The sequence below is a fragment of the Falco biarmicus genome, chromosome 7 (assembly GCF_023638135.1).
Source record: "Falco biarmicus isolate bFalBia1 chromosome 7, bFalBia1.pri, whole genome shotgun sequence".
Classification (NCBI taxonomy): Eukaryota; Metazoa; Chordata; class Aves; order Falconiformes; family Falconidae; genus Falco; species Falco biarmicus.
This window is the reverse complement of record NC_079294.1, coordinates 62,838,329-62,852,256: the sequence shown is the minus strand read 5'-3', so window position 1 is coordinate 62,852,256 and position 13,928 is coordinate 62,838,329. Positions and strand designations below refer to the sequence as shown.

The following is a 13,928-nucleotide window of genomic DNA, read 5'->3' as shown; positions in this document are numbered from 1 at the left end:
AGTCCTTTTACCTCTCTGAACAGACATCCCTTTGCTGCTCAGTCTCTTTCTGGACCGAGCAAACACACCAAGTGCCTGCAGCCGAAGGTGGAAGAGGCTGGCGAAGAAAAGCTCCTGCTTTTTCTTCCTCCCCTCCCTCCTCTTTTTTTTTTTTTTTTTTTTTTTTTTTTTTTCCCCCCCTGTCTCTGAAGAGATGAATCATGCTCCCACAACTGCAAAGAAATTTTGAAAGCTGGGAGAACACTGGTCCATGACTAAAAAGGCAAGTAGTGACGTCCCAGCCCAAATCAGGAGGGAGTGGCTTTATTTCATTATTTTCTTTCCTTTTGCCCTGTGCTGTCATTAGAAATTTGAACTTAATGCAAAACCAAGCCCTCCTGTCTGGTGAACAGTGAACTGACTGGAAAGGAGGAAAGTACCTTTTTTTATTGTTCCTTTCAGTGCAGGGGGCTGTGAAAGAAAAAATCACGCTGGTGACAGTATTTACATTGGATACGGTGATCGGCGCTTTTTTTTTTCCTTTTTGTTTCTTCCTGAATTAGACCCGTCGTGGCTGAGCCTACCTTCTGCCTTCCCTCTCGGATCGTCAGGGTTCCTGCTGCACACATCTGGCTTTTGTTCTCTTCTTGGGCAAGATTTTCATTCTGGTGCTTTTTGGATATCAAAGTTGTCTGGAAAACATTTTATTTTATGATTGTTACTATAACAGGAAGGCTGATACCGTTCTTAGCAGTTGCAAAAAAAATAATCCTATATGTATAAAGCTCTCTTCAAATATCTTTTGTTTGCTATAAGTTCCTGCATTGCCTGTATAAGCAAATCTGTTCCGAGAAGACTTTATCAGCTGGTCGCAGCTCTGGGATTTTCTTTTTCCTGTTGGGAGGCTCGAACAGGCTGGTGTGTGGAGCCACCGGGACTCCAGTGCTGAGACACTGTGAGAGGTCTGGAGCACGCCTGGCCGTGGTCAGCCCCGGGTTCATGGTGGGCTCTGCTCCTCCGCTCCCAGCTTTTTGGAAAAAATGTACGAACGCCACAAGAGGCGATACAGCCTGTGCGACATTTCCAAGGTGGACAGGACTGTAGATGTTGTGTTGTTAAAGGTATGATGTTTGTGTACACTTATGTATGGCTTCCTTTCCCAGTCTCCAGCGGGTTGATCTGTTCCCTGCTGTGCCTGTGTCGACAGCTGGATGGTGCAGAGAGGGGGAACAGGTGGAAGAGCTCTCACCGTTAAGCAAGGAGATGGCTTTGAGTGCTATCAAACCATTTCATGCCATTTCTCTGCAACCAGATAATCTCATGTGGCATGCAATCAGATACTCGGAGAGCTCTCTCTGGCCATCTTCCCTGTCCTCTGACATTAAATGGTCCCCTCCTGTTTTGGAAGAAGGTTTCAAAATTGCTTGCAGGTGGATTTTCTGTGTCAGGTGCTGTTGGGCAAAGGGGTTTTATTTCCAGTGGTCGCTTTTGGGATTGAAATGCACGGGTCCTCTGAAAGATGTATTCTGCCAAAAAAGGCATGGTGGGTCCTCCTCTGCCTCTGTTTTTTATTTGTGTTCGAAGGGTGTTGCTGTCAGTCTTATTGTTTGGGTGTGAGTTTTGTCTGCAGATGGGTTGGAGCAAGAGTCAGAAGTGGCTGTGGGCTAATTGTCCCAGTGTGTTCCTCCTCTAATCTAAAATTAGCAAGTGCTCCACCAAATGGCACAATGGCAGTCTGGGAATGTCCTGTCTCCGTAACAGCTTTTTGGAGCTTCAGCAGTTTCCTGGCAAAGTGGATGGAAATAGAAAAGCAGCCAGAGGGACTGCAAAACACAGCCCAGCTTAGAGATCTGAACTCCTGGAAGAGCATTCTCTTTCCTTCTCACTTTTTCTCTCTTTTCTTTTCTTAGCTGAGGCAGCAGGTTTCTGTGTGATCATATGGCTTCCTTTTTTATGGTTTTTGCTTCATGCCCTTGTTTCTGAGTTGGGTCGAGAATATATAAAAAAAATATTTTCACATTATTCTTGTTCTACTTTATCTGCACTTGTTAGTTTGCTTTGTTTAGGATTAACAGTATTTTCCTTTAATTCACTGTATCCTTTGGGTTTTGGTGACACAAATAGCCATAACTTGTTTTCTCTACTAACTCAGTTTTGTTGAGTATTTATGAACTGTCATGTTAAGGATGCTGGTTGAGGATTGAATCCATGGTATACAATCTCTAGACACCCTACGAGTCATTAAAATATATAGACATCCATTGCACACACTACTTGTGTGAAATGACTGCTTAATAATTCTTGGGAAAAGAGCCTGACAACTTTCATTGCTGATACAAAAAAAACAATCTTTTTCTTTATAAAGAGTATCTGAATGCTTGGGTTGAAATGTAATTCTCTATAATTATCTGACTTCAGTATTTCTGATGTCGTCAGTTCCCTGAATTAGTTTTTGTTCAACAAAGCTTAGATGTTTTAACAAAATGTGGCTCTTGTTAGTTCCCACTAGTATTTTCCTAATTGAGTTTCAAAACTGTGGGTTATACTGTCTGTTCCTGCAAATGACTCAGTGTTCATATATGTCTGCGTGTGTGCACGCATTGCTGCTCCGAACATAGACTGTACAAGCTGCAGATGGTTAAAATAGGAGGGTGCTAGTGACAGCTATAGTTACAATCAAGTTTAGCTCGATTTTTAAATAATTCTTTATGTTTTAGCTGGTTTCTAGAACCTAATCGGTACATGAAATTGAATTTGATGATGTAGGGATCCAAGCCAGCCCTAGAGTGCGTCAGTGGCAGATCATCTCTTGACGTTAATGGCAATTGGATCAGACCCTAAATGAGGGAGCTGGGGGGTTGGGTTTTTTTTGTTGTGTTTGTTTTAAATTAAAATACTTAAATAAAACTGTACCTTACTTAGGTAGCCATATTTTTCGTGAGTTAAGAGGACAGAGTTTCTTAAGTGTCAAGTATTGAAAAGCAAGTAAATATCCTTACAACAAAAGCAAACCCACATAATAGGATCCATTAAGTCTTTGATCTGAATGAAATTCTAACAAGAGATCTGCAAAGCACCAAGGAGCTGTCAGTTTGGCCTACAGATTGACTGGAACAAGCTGTCTTTTCTTTCAGTGGTAGATGAATATGTTCTTTGCTTCTTTTTAAGATGGGGAATTCAGTAATCATGGCATATAAAAAAAAAAAAACAGCTGGTGGAGAACTACAACTGGAACAAGTTGTGAACAAAGAAGATCTTGTGTCATTTCGGTTACTAAATGTTTATAGATGGGATTATGTTTGCATTGATTGCAACCATTCTTGGATAATCACAGAAGAATTGTGGTTCCTAGCAAGTATTTTGCAACGCATGTGTCTTCTGAAGGGTCAGTGTGTTGGGGCTCAAATTTTCCATTTTTAAGTTGTGCCTGAAACAGTGGCTTGTGAAGTTACCAAAAAAAAAAAAAAAAAAAAAAGCCAACAAAAACAAAACCAAAAACAAAACCAAAAACAACCTCAGCAATTTTGGGGGCTGATGCACACAACTATTTTTAGCTTTAACATTGTTTCTTCCTGTTCCCCATATACAAAAAAGCAAGAGGCAATGGTAAATCAGCATTCTAGCCTCTGTGTTGGAGGTAGGACTTCATCTTTGCTGCAGCTCTTTTTGCTGCAGTAGCGATGCAAACTTCATGAACTTGGTTACGAGCATAGTGGTTTGACACTGTACAGGGAAGCCTGGATGATGCAGAAATGGCAGAAAAAATTGCCATCATCTTTCCTGCGGGGATTGTATTGTAGCAGATGAGGGAGAAGATCTGAGGCATGTGCAGTATCTCGTCTGACCAATTCACTGAGCTCTGAGCAACTACGTGCAGGGTGAAGTAGTCTGTGCTGTTATTCAAAGACCCAAGATGGGAAGTCTCAGTGTGCCCTTGTGTGAGTTGGCAGCCCCACGTCATTTTATGTTGCGCCTGCTACCACAAATATAACTATCTAGGGACAGAATATGGAAACCACACTGGCTGGCACCTTGCAAATACACGTGAAGTCAGACAAGCGTCCAGGTCTGGATGAACAGGCTGTGCTTTGCAGATTTAGAAAATAAGAAATGGGCTCACTTTGAGAATGGCAGACTGGAAATGTTTCATAATTGCTCATTGCCTATATCTACATTCCACCTTTGTACATGGATGTTCAAACTGTTAAGTATAGGCAGAAGGTGTAAATTTTTTCATAACTGGGGAAACAAGGTTTGATTTAGCTCCTCTTAGAAGAACAGATCCCATTCAGCTTCCAGTTAAAGATCAGAATATTATTCAATGTTATAAAAATAATTAAGGCATTTTGAAATTAAAGGAGCAGGTTATAAATTAGTTATTCTGCTCCCTGGAAGAGGACTGCTCTGGTAGATCTACCCCAGGGCTGAAGAAGATCCTCTGGAATGAACCCTGCCCACTGAAGGCAAAGTGCAATATGCAGCATCCTAAGCTAAAAGTAGTATGTGGAGAAGGTCCCCAAATTAACTGAAACTAAGGTTTCTTCCATTGTATGTTAGCATACTTACAAAGCTTTTTTTTCTTTTATGTGTTTTTGGTTATTTGATACGTAAGCATGTTCATTCCTACTTTGGGGTTCTTCTTCTGAGGGAGATGATGTCCTCAGATGATGGGTGTGCAGTGTGTCATCAAACTTTGTGCCCTAAAATGACTCCGAACTTTAATCCTGCATCTGTCCACGCTGGTTTGGTTATAGAAGGGGCAGCAGGAGAAGAGTGCATTTATAATCATGTGGAGAGCTTTTGAGTTTTCCTGTTTCTGTCTCATGTAGAATTAGAACTGGAAGGATAACTTAAAACTTAATGTGTTTTCACCTTAGGCCCATACATATTTGTGGGAATTTTGCTCCCATTTCAGTTGAAATGTTTTTTATGCAAAGCCATTGCTGTTATTTTCAAAGCTTAAAAGTTTGTTGTTACCAGGACTCTTAATTCTGCTGGTGGAGGACATCCCAGTGTCAATTGCTGGAAAATGTTCTTGGGGCACATGTTCCTTTCCCCAGTTGGGATGTTGTCAGGGGAAAAGTGCACTCTAGGAATTCAGCATTGCTCTTCAACCACAAAGTGCTAATTTATTCAGTCATGTAAAATGCCCTGTGGCTGTAGGAGCCTCTTACGGTGTAATCCTTTAGTGTAGTGCTCTATAGCACTGCTCACTTGTTGCTGTGAGCAAGGTCACTTTTGGACCTCCTTGAAAAAAAAGTTGTCCTGATATGGTGTTGCCAATTCATAAAGGCAGAAGGCTCAATGTAGGATATTCACGGTGCTAGAAGATAAATCTCTATAGAAATCATTGCAGAAATGCAAGTGTTGTCTCTTTTCCGCATACATTGGAGGACGGTCTTTTTGTTCCTCAGCTGCATGGTAAAACCTTCCCCTAAAGCTAAAAAAATACACGGGGAGATTACGAAAAATTTAAATTAAAAAAAAAAAATCTGGAATTTGCAAGCAAATTGATATGTCTGCTCTTAATATCATCTGGCAAGACAATTGCCAAAGCAGTGATTGTTCTTAATGTGAGTTTTATGTATATGGAGGGGTTTTGCATCAACAGCTGTTGAAGGACGACAGCGGAAATTCCTTCCCCAGGCGCCCCATCCCTCATGCTCCTTTTGAAAGAGGTTTGGAGGATCTTGAAAGGTGGTTTATGTGAAGGGGATGAATCAACTGTAGCTTCAGTTTCTAATTCAGGAATTAGAGGTGACAGCATAATTCCATCATAAATGGAATTGTAAAGGTAGAAGTTGCTCAGAATAAACATTGAATTCCAGTTATGAGTACAAATTTCTTCAATAAAAACTATCCTACAGGAAATTTTCATGAACAGGTAGTTCCAAAAGATAATGAAGATTTGCACTGATTTTTTTTAAAAAAAATCATTTTCATTCCTGAGCATTAAACAGATCAGTTATAAATGAACGTAAAGTATTGCTTGTTTTCTGCTATTTTTGTTCTTCAATGGGTATTTCAAATCTTTCCTAGTTAGGAAAGGTTTCAGTTATTGCTCAGTACGGTGTGCAAGTACTTAATGATACACCAAGCAAGCTGGAATTACTGTACTGAATATTTTCCTATGTGCAATGGTATATGGTTTTAGCTGCAAGGTGGAACTTACTCTGGAAGTTGGAGGGGCAGGGGGCGCAGAGAAGAGAGAAATTGAAACTTGTAAATTTAGGACAAAGCTAAAACAATAAGGAGGAAAGATGAATCTCTAGAGTTTTGCTGGGAAATGGAAGTTAAAATAATGTGGTTCATTCTGCTCTAGAGATGTTGATTTATATCGCTACCAGTGAGGCTGACAAGTGCAAACTTTTAGAATAGTGGAAGACTTCCTGAGACGTCAGCATGTTTTCTTTATTGTAAAATGGAGGGCAAGAAGAGTTAAAATAAAAACAGAGGGAAAAGGGACTTTTCCACGGTGGAAAGGTAGGAGAGGTGCAGGTATTGACTGGCCCTGGAGGTGAGTGTTTCTAGCCAGCCCTCCGCTGTGCTGCTCTGCCAGAAGCAGACATTTTTGAGATGTCTTCTGGGAAGGAGGTCCTGATTCTGCTTTTCATGGGCAGGCACAGCATAGGACCACGAGCCCTGGAGGGGGCTAGATAACTCCTCAGCCAAGACTCTCATGCAGGGGGAGAGGAAGGAGGAGCCTGGGAACGGAGGCTGGGGTCACTCATCATTCCTGCATGATGGAGGACATCCCAGGCTTGGTCTTGCAGGTTGTCCAGCACTGCCCTTTTCTTATGCAGAGAGGCTTCTGCATTAAGTCACATCAGGTTTCAAAGTCGGTGTCTGCAGGAAGATGACTCTGAGAGTCAAGGAATATATGCATGTGTGCCCAGAAAGAACAATCAAACTGTCTGCTGCTTGCAGCTCCAGCTGGTGTCCTCAAGCCCTCTTTGGACATTTAGTCCTCTAGCGTTTCCGAGGCAAACAGAAAATCCTTAGGGATTCAGGTTTTGGTGCCTGGGGATGTGCTTCCATGATTCATTCTGTGTCTGAGCTGCAGATAAACACATTCAGGCTTCTGCATGGAAAAATAGCTGGTTCCCTCCTGGCACTTTTTCAAAAACTGCATATTGAAACTGTGTTCCCAGAGGCTGTTTCATATTCCCATCTGCCATCTGAACACCACTGCATCCTCTGCTCCCACCCCAAAGACCTGGGATGCCCAGGATCGATGGGCTATAAGCAGTGTGGGCAAGGCAGAAAGTGCATGGGGGTTTTATCATCTTCTGTGGCCAGCAGCCTGCAGTCCTGTTGTTTGGCTTCTCTTAGCAAAACAGAGACTAAGGGAAGAAGGGAGGAATAGTTTTGTTACATTTAATGCACACATGTCCGCAAAATCCCAAGACAACCTCATTTCAAATTCCTTGATACTGATGCATTCCCCAACCACTGATGTGTTCAGGTGCTTTTACAATGGTATTTTCTCTACAGCCCTTACTGTCCGTACCTGCAGTCACTAGTCCTGAACAAATACGAGCAAAATGCAGTTGTTGAGGAGGGATTTCAGTACTCAGTCCTGGGCTGTGGATAGTAGGGTCTGTGTTTTGAGTATCTGTGGACCACCCAGTTTCCTGAGAGCATGCAGTAAACCTCCCTCAAATCCTGTCTGGGCTCGTTTTGGCAGAGGGAATACTTGTATATAGTAGTGGTTTCCTTTGTTTGTATTTTGATGATGATTGTGATTATTATTCCTGAATTAGGGCTACTGAGGTAAATACTTAGTCCCTAATATTTTATTTTGTACATAATGAGGTATATCTGAAACAGCACCTTAAACCTCAGTGTTACTCTCTCATTACTTCTTTTAATAGAAAAAAAAAAAAGACATCTTCAATACTTGGCAAAGTTGCAGGGCTGAGGAGAGAGCTGGCTGGGTAATGGGAAAAATACTCAAATCTCTTTTGAACAAATGCCAATGTCTATAATGCATTTTCAGTGAATGACTCAATTGGTTCTATTAAAGGAAAAAATATAATGTTAATTCAGCCTAATACAGTTTATTCTATTACCAATCAACTGATAGGCTTGCTCTTCTTCATATTTTGCTTTCTTACTGCTAATTATTGAACAGCATGTTTAATTACTGGTTTCCAGTAGTGGATATCAGTATAAATCGGGAGTAGTTCCCTTAAATTTGATGGAGATACATTGGCTGAAGACTAAGGAGGATCAGGCTCAATATGATGAAGTAGGACTTAGGTGCAAGTCAGTCAGAAGGAGGCAGAATTCGATTTTATATCTGAAATGGATCATTCCTTCATTCGTGTGGACTTCAGCACATTTGCATTTGCCCTCCTGTGTGTGTTCAGGCTCAACCTCTAGATTTGCCTTTAAGAAAATGTAAGACAGCGTGCTGCAAAGTAGATTCTGCTTTGTCTGAAGAGAAAAAAGTATTAGCATGACATTTATTGATTTTACAGTCATCGTGATATTTATTGACTTTACAGCTCTTTTAAGGCTAATGAACTATGTATCAATTATGCAGCGAGGTGTAATCGCTAAGGTTAGATACCCCTCAGCCTCGCTGAGAACAGGGTTATCTTTCTTCCATTGGAAGAATCCGAAGCGACCCACTGTTCATGCAAGAGTTAAAATTCAAAATCCCTTGTGTCACTTTGGAAAACAAAACAAACAAACAAAAAGGTAATTGTTGTATTTGTTTGCAAAAGCCTTCCTCAGACTGCCTCTCTTTCCCCCTCCACCTCTCATTTAATATATATATATATATAGTATATGTTAAAGGAGGAAGATGGGCATGCCAGTGTGTGTGTACGTGTGCTGAGTAGAGGTACAGGGAAGGATGGGATCTCTTATGTATGTGTGTATAGGGGTCTTACGGCATCTTAGATGAATGTGTGTGTAATGCACCTGTATGAGCAGAGGCAGCGAGCAACTGATAGGAAGTGTACATCGTATCTAAAAAAATAGCCTGTAAAATTGCACGGAGGTGAGGAGGGACATCTGGGTCACCTTGACACCTGACTCTGGTAGAGCATGAGGTCTCCTTCACCTCTTCTGGGAGACTCCTGCGCATTTTTCCCCTCTCAGATCTTCTCTGCTCCTTCCCCATCTCCCCCAGCAAGGGCTGCTGACTGGGGAAGGTCACAACACCCTCGCTGCTGGAGGATTTTAGGGGCACGTTGGATTAAGACCTCTCAGATTATAATTGAGCCTGACTTGGAGCAGCAGAAAGGGACTAGCTGACCTGTCAAAGGCCCTTCCAACCCCGCTTTGTCATCACAGAAGTATGGAGGAGGACAAAACTGAAGGAAGAAAAATGTGCTGTAGAAAGTAGCTGACAGGTCTGGGGGAGCAGAGTGTTGACTCTGCGGTGTGGCGAGCAGGGGGGGAGCGGAGGTGCTGGCAGGAGCCCCTCCAGTGAAGGGCAGGGGGATGCAGCCAGACGGGTGAGGAGCACCAGCCAACAACTGCAAATAACAAGTTCCATGATCTCAGCAGGAAAGGGAAGAAAGATGTGGGTCATTAGTCAAAGCAGCAAGTCAGGTCAAGGGTAGGAGAGTCTTGGGTTTTCATTATTAAAAAAAGAATAAAAATAAAAAAGCAGTGCATTTTACAACATGGGAGAAAGGAGAGCATCAAGGGGATGAGAATCCGGCAAGAGACTGCAAAAATGGAGCAGGAGCATGGAGGAGAATTAAAGACAGGTCAGGGGCAAGAAGTAAATAGTAAAAATTCTCTATTTGACAAAGGGAGGGGAAAGGAAATTATTTCAGTAGGGAAAAGAAAAAACAGAGAGGGTAGGAAAAACAGCTGGCATGTAAGATCAGACAAAGTCATCACTTTCAGTAGCTTTTTTGTAGCTACAACATAACATGCAAGATCCTGTGTGTTGATGCAGGTCAGGAGGGGAAGCAACCTCTGAATTTCCTGATGTGGGGCATGGGATTGTGCAGGTGAGATTTGCTTGCATTTGACAAATAAAGGCATCCAGCTAAGAGAAATGGCAGAGCTGCTGAAACAGAGAGAGCAAAGGGGCTTCTGGAGTCTACCAGCTGTAGACAAAAGCGATGGGGAATGTACGTTGGATGAGCCAAAGGTTGTCGATAGTCCAGCAGACTTCAGAATCAGAATGTTGGACAGCACAACCCAACTGAGGAAGAGTAAAGCACAGGCAGACGGAGGAGAAGGCTAACAGATCAGTCATCCTCACTGAAAGACTGAAAGTCACAGAAAGGGCGAGGGACACGGTGAGGTGATAAGGACTGTGTTGAAATAAACCATGTGATGTGTCTCAGTGTTAAAGTGGAGGTTTCTAACATCAACATCTCAGTTAATGCACCCACAGAGTGCTTCTGGTACTCACCGTGACCTGGGCACTTCCCTAGCCCTTATTTCCGCATTATCAGAGTGCCTTGCTACTTTTAAGGTAGTTATCTGTACAGCGAGATGGGTGGTAAGGAATTGCTATTCTGTAGATAGTGAACCGAGGCATAAAGCAGAGGAGTATCTTGCCTCTAGTCCCACTACAAATGGAAGTGAGAATTGAAGCCAGGTTTCTTCAGTCCTCAACTAGTAGCTTAAACGCTGGCTCATTCTGCCTCTGAACTCCTGCCTTGAGCAGAAGCCACCTTGAAGTCATACTTTCCATGGAGAAGTAGTTTTTTGGCATATTTTAATGGTTTGTTTAGTGATGCTAAAAAAAAAAAAAAAAAGTTGTAAGTTACTTTTGACATTTCTATTATTGGGACAAAATTAAGCCATAACTATATATCTGCAGGTCGATGCAGTGTGACATTGCAGAAGAGGCTCACGGGGATGTTAGCGTGAGTGGCCTTTCTTTGATTTGCTCTGTTCTGGTTTTCAGATAAACCGTGAAAGCTGGTGTTCACTGGAGCCATGTCCCAATTCTTCCCTGCTGGAGCGCAAGCGGACGCGGGAGTCCTCAGGTGAGCAGCATGTCAGTGGCAGCTCTGAATGAGCAGCCCTGCAGTTCTCCTCTTTTCTTTCCTTCTTTTCCTTCTTATTTTTGACATCCTTGACTCAACGGGCAAAGTACATAAACTAAAGAAAATGTGTAATGAATCTTCCATGAGTCATTGTTAGCACATGGTTGTGGCGCTTGACTTGCAGTGAGCCATGTGGTGTGTCACCTTCTTAATTAATTATGCATTTAAAGTACTTCAGTATTCCAGTTTTTTCATTTATTTTTTTTAAATAAACTTGAAAAGTGTGATGGGGCATACAGACATGGTTTCTAGCTGAAAGGATAATACAACAAAAGAAAAATTACAAATTTAAACTCCTGAATCCATATTTAGATCCAAATGAGTGTTGGGTTGTTTTGGTTTTTTTTTTTTTGGGGGGGGGGGGGGGGGGGCGTGTTGGGTTTTTTTTTATTTATTTCCCTCTGAAAGTTGCCATGATTTCCAGGCTTCGGGAAGCAGGAAGGCTGTTCAGAGCCATCGTTCCCACACCCTGCCCACCAGCCATGCCGAGCTCCCAGCCCTGCGTGCTGGCTGGCTCTTGTTGGCTCTTTCACTGGGACAGAAAATCTTGTCTGAGCAAGTTTCAAAGAGGGATTGGTGTCCAAGATAAGGAAAAAAACATTTCCTTTCATTGAATTATACATGTTCAAAACAAGTACAATAATTTATGAGGGCCCTGAATGTGACTTTGCTTGGACTGTTCATAGAGAGGATGCTTCTTGCTTTGCTGTCATTACAAGCAGGGGTCTCACCTGGATCTCCTTCAATTTATCTGAAAAACTGGAAAAAAAGAAAATCACTCTAATTGAATGTGAAATTCAAACGCAGCCTTTTTAGAGTGTAAGCTAAGAAGGGATAATGTGGGTGACTGACACGAGGGGTTTATTCTAAGTAGAAGTTCTAGCTCCCAACAAATCAAGTAAGCACTTTTTTATTTAAAAATAATAGTCATCTGTTTAGAGTAGTGATGAGCTGTGATTAGCTCTTTCAGGGGTGTTTTACAGGAAAACCTGTGGGTTCACCATGCTGCTTCTTTCCTAATTATGTCCCCAAATCCTTTGCCTTTTGGTATGGTATTTTTATGCTTCAGGCAAGAGGTAATTGCACTCTGACTGCAGTGTGATGTGTGATCCTTTGGCTTGCCAAATCTATAACTGTGTGTTCATACAGATCAGTATTATTTAGATAATTATGAATTATTTTAATACAATATCATACCATAGAAATATAATAGTATGTTAGCAGGTATCCATATATACAAATAAATATTAATAATTGTAGTATTATGTGACTGTAACACAAGGACAAAGAAGCAGGTTTTCAAGTTCAGTTCTCTCTGGTAGGACTGAAGCAGCAGGAAGATCTCGGGCTCTGCAGGTTCTCGCCTTTCTGGAAATAATGTTGTTACTGCACACGCATCCCTCCAGCTGCACTGTGATGCTGTGCAGTGTAGAGAGGGCAAGAAAAATCTGGCCACACCTAACAGCAATAAAACCACTAGCTGTTGTGATATGGTTAACTTAAAAATAAACAACTTGATAGGGAATTAGACCTTTTTCACCAGCTGAAATGGCTTGTAAGGACAGAGTACTCACATCTTAGAAAGTAACTCCAGAAATTGTAGCTTCTCATTTTCTGTCAATGCTTTTGAAATGTGAAATGCCTGGAGGAGTGTAGCAGATCTGTAGTTTTCGGCATGGAATTGGAGGGCTCAGCCCTGTCGTGGAGAGCACGAGGGTTTGGAAAATGTACGTAAGAGAGTTGCATGGAAACTTTCTTCTTCCTAGGGCTTTTTACTGTGTAATATCTTTTGTCTCTCTGTTATGTGCAGTAGTGTGTTACCATCATCGTTGTGTATTCACGTGCACCTCCACACAGAGCTGCTGATAAGCACAGTTGCGCTGTAGCCCAGCATGCGCAGCGAGCAGGGGTGTACGTGTGATGGGGCTCACGGTCCCCGTGTCATGGCAGTGCTGTCGCTGGGGCTTGCCAGGTCATGGCTGTGGGAGATGGAGCTCAGCCTGTGCAATGCCTGTGAATTTAAAGCAAAGAAAACAAATCTGATGAGCTAACTGAGAAAAGGGGGGGGTGGGAAGACACCCCCCAAAACAACGGAAAATAAAGGAGAGCGGAGGGAAGAGAGAGTTTGGGAATCAGTTTCTCAGTGTAGATGAGCTGAGCTGTGTGTGGGTCCCCATCACTCGGCTCCTCATTGTCCTTCCTCACCACTTCAGCTCCCCTGCCCCTCAGAGGCTCCTGCAGAGGAGGCTTCGCTGCCTCTTGTGATTTATTATCAGGGCGAGGTATCTGTCCCTTGGCACATCTGGACCGTCCCCACTGATTTTCCACTGGAACGTGGCTTGAGCCCCTTTGTTTTTCAGTCTGGGCTGTGGACTTGCTCTGCTGGCTGCCAGCTGGACGGCCGGCACCCTGGCCTGCTCCCTTACAGCCTCTCCATCTCTTCTTTGATTTTCCCTTCTTATTTTTCCCCTCTCTTCTTCTCTTCCCCCTCCCTTCTCCCCTTCGGTGATGGAAAAGCAGTTCAGATTTTCCAGGTTTACCGAAAGGGGAACAGGACCGGGGAGCCACTGCGCTGCCTTCAATAAGTGCTTTTCCAATTCTCCGTGGTGTGGAAAATCCTCTGTGGGGTAATGGGGTTTCTGACTGGCTTTGGCGCTCCCCTCTGCCCTAAACGGGGGCAGCCCCGCTGCCATCAATAAATTATCAGTATTTTCTCTGACAGTGGAGTGCTCTCATCAGCTGGGCTGCAGCTATGGTGTTTGATAGCTGCTGTCAGGCACAGATTAAGGATGGGAAAGAGAAAAACATGGCTTCAAGCTACCCAAACCGGTTGTCATTGCATCGATGTGTAAGCTTGATGTCACCAAGGATGGAGTTAGTCAGGTGTAATTTCAGAATGAACCAATATTTTATTTCCCT

General features: G+C 42.7%; 1 protein-coding gene across 1 annotated transcript in view; it reads left to right on the top strand.

The window, feature by feature from the left end:
• Positions 1 to 373: 373 nt before the first annotated feature.
• AKAP13 (A-kinase anchoring protein 13) overlaps positions 374 to 13,928 on the top strand; it is a 76,154-nt gene continuing 62,599 nt past the window's right edge. Inside the window, exons 1-2 of the mRNA XM_056347386.1 lie at positions 374 to 1,100; positions 10,868 to 10,949. Coding sequence (XP_056203361.1) covers positions 1,020 to 1,100; positions 10,868 to 10,949 — 163 coding nt within the window. The 5' untranslated portion in view covers positions 374 to 1,019. The remainder of the gene's footprint in view (positions 1,101 to 10,867; positions 10,950 to 13,928) is intronic.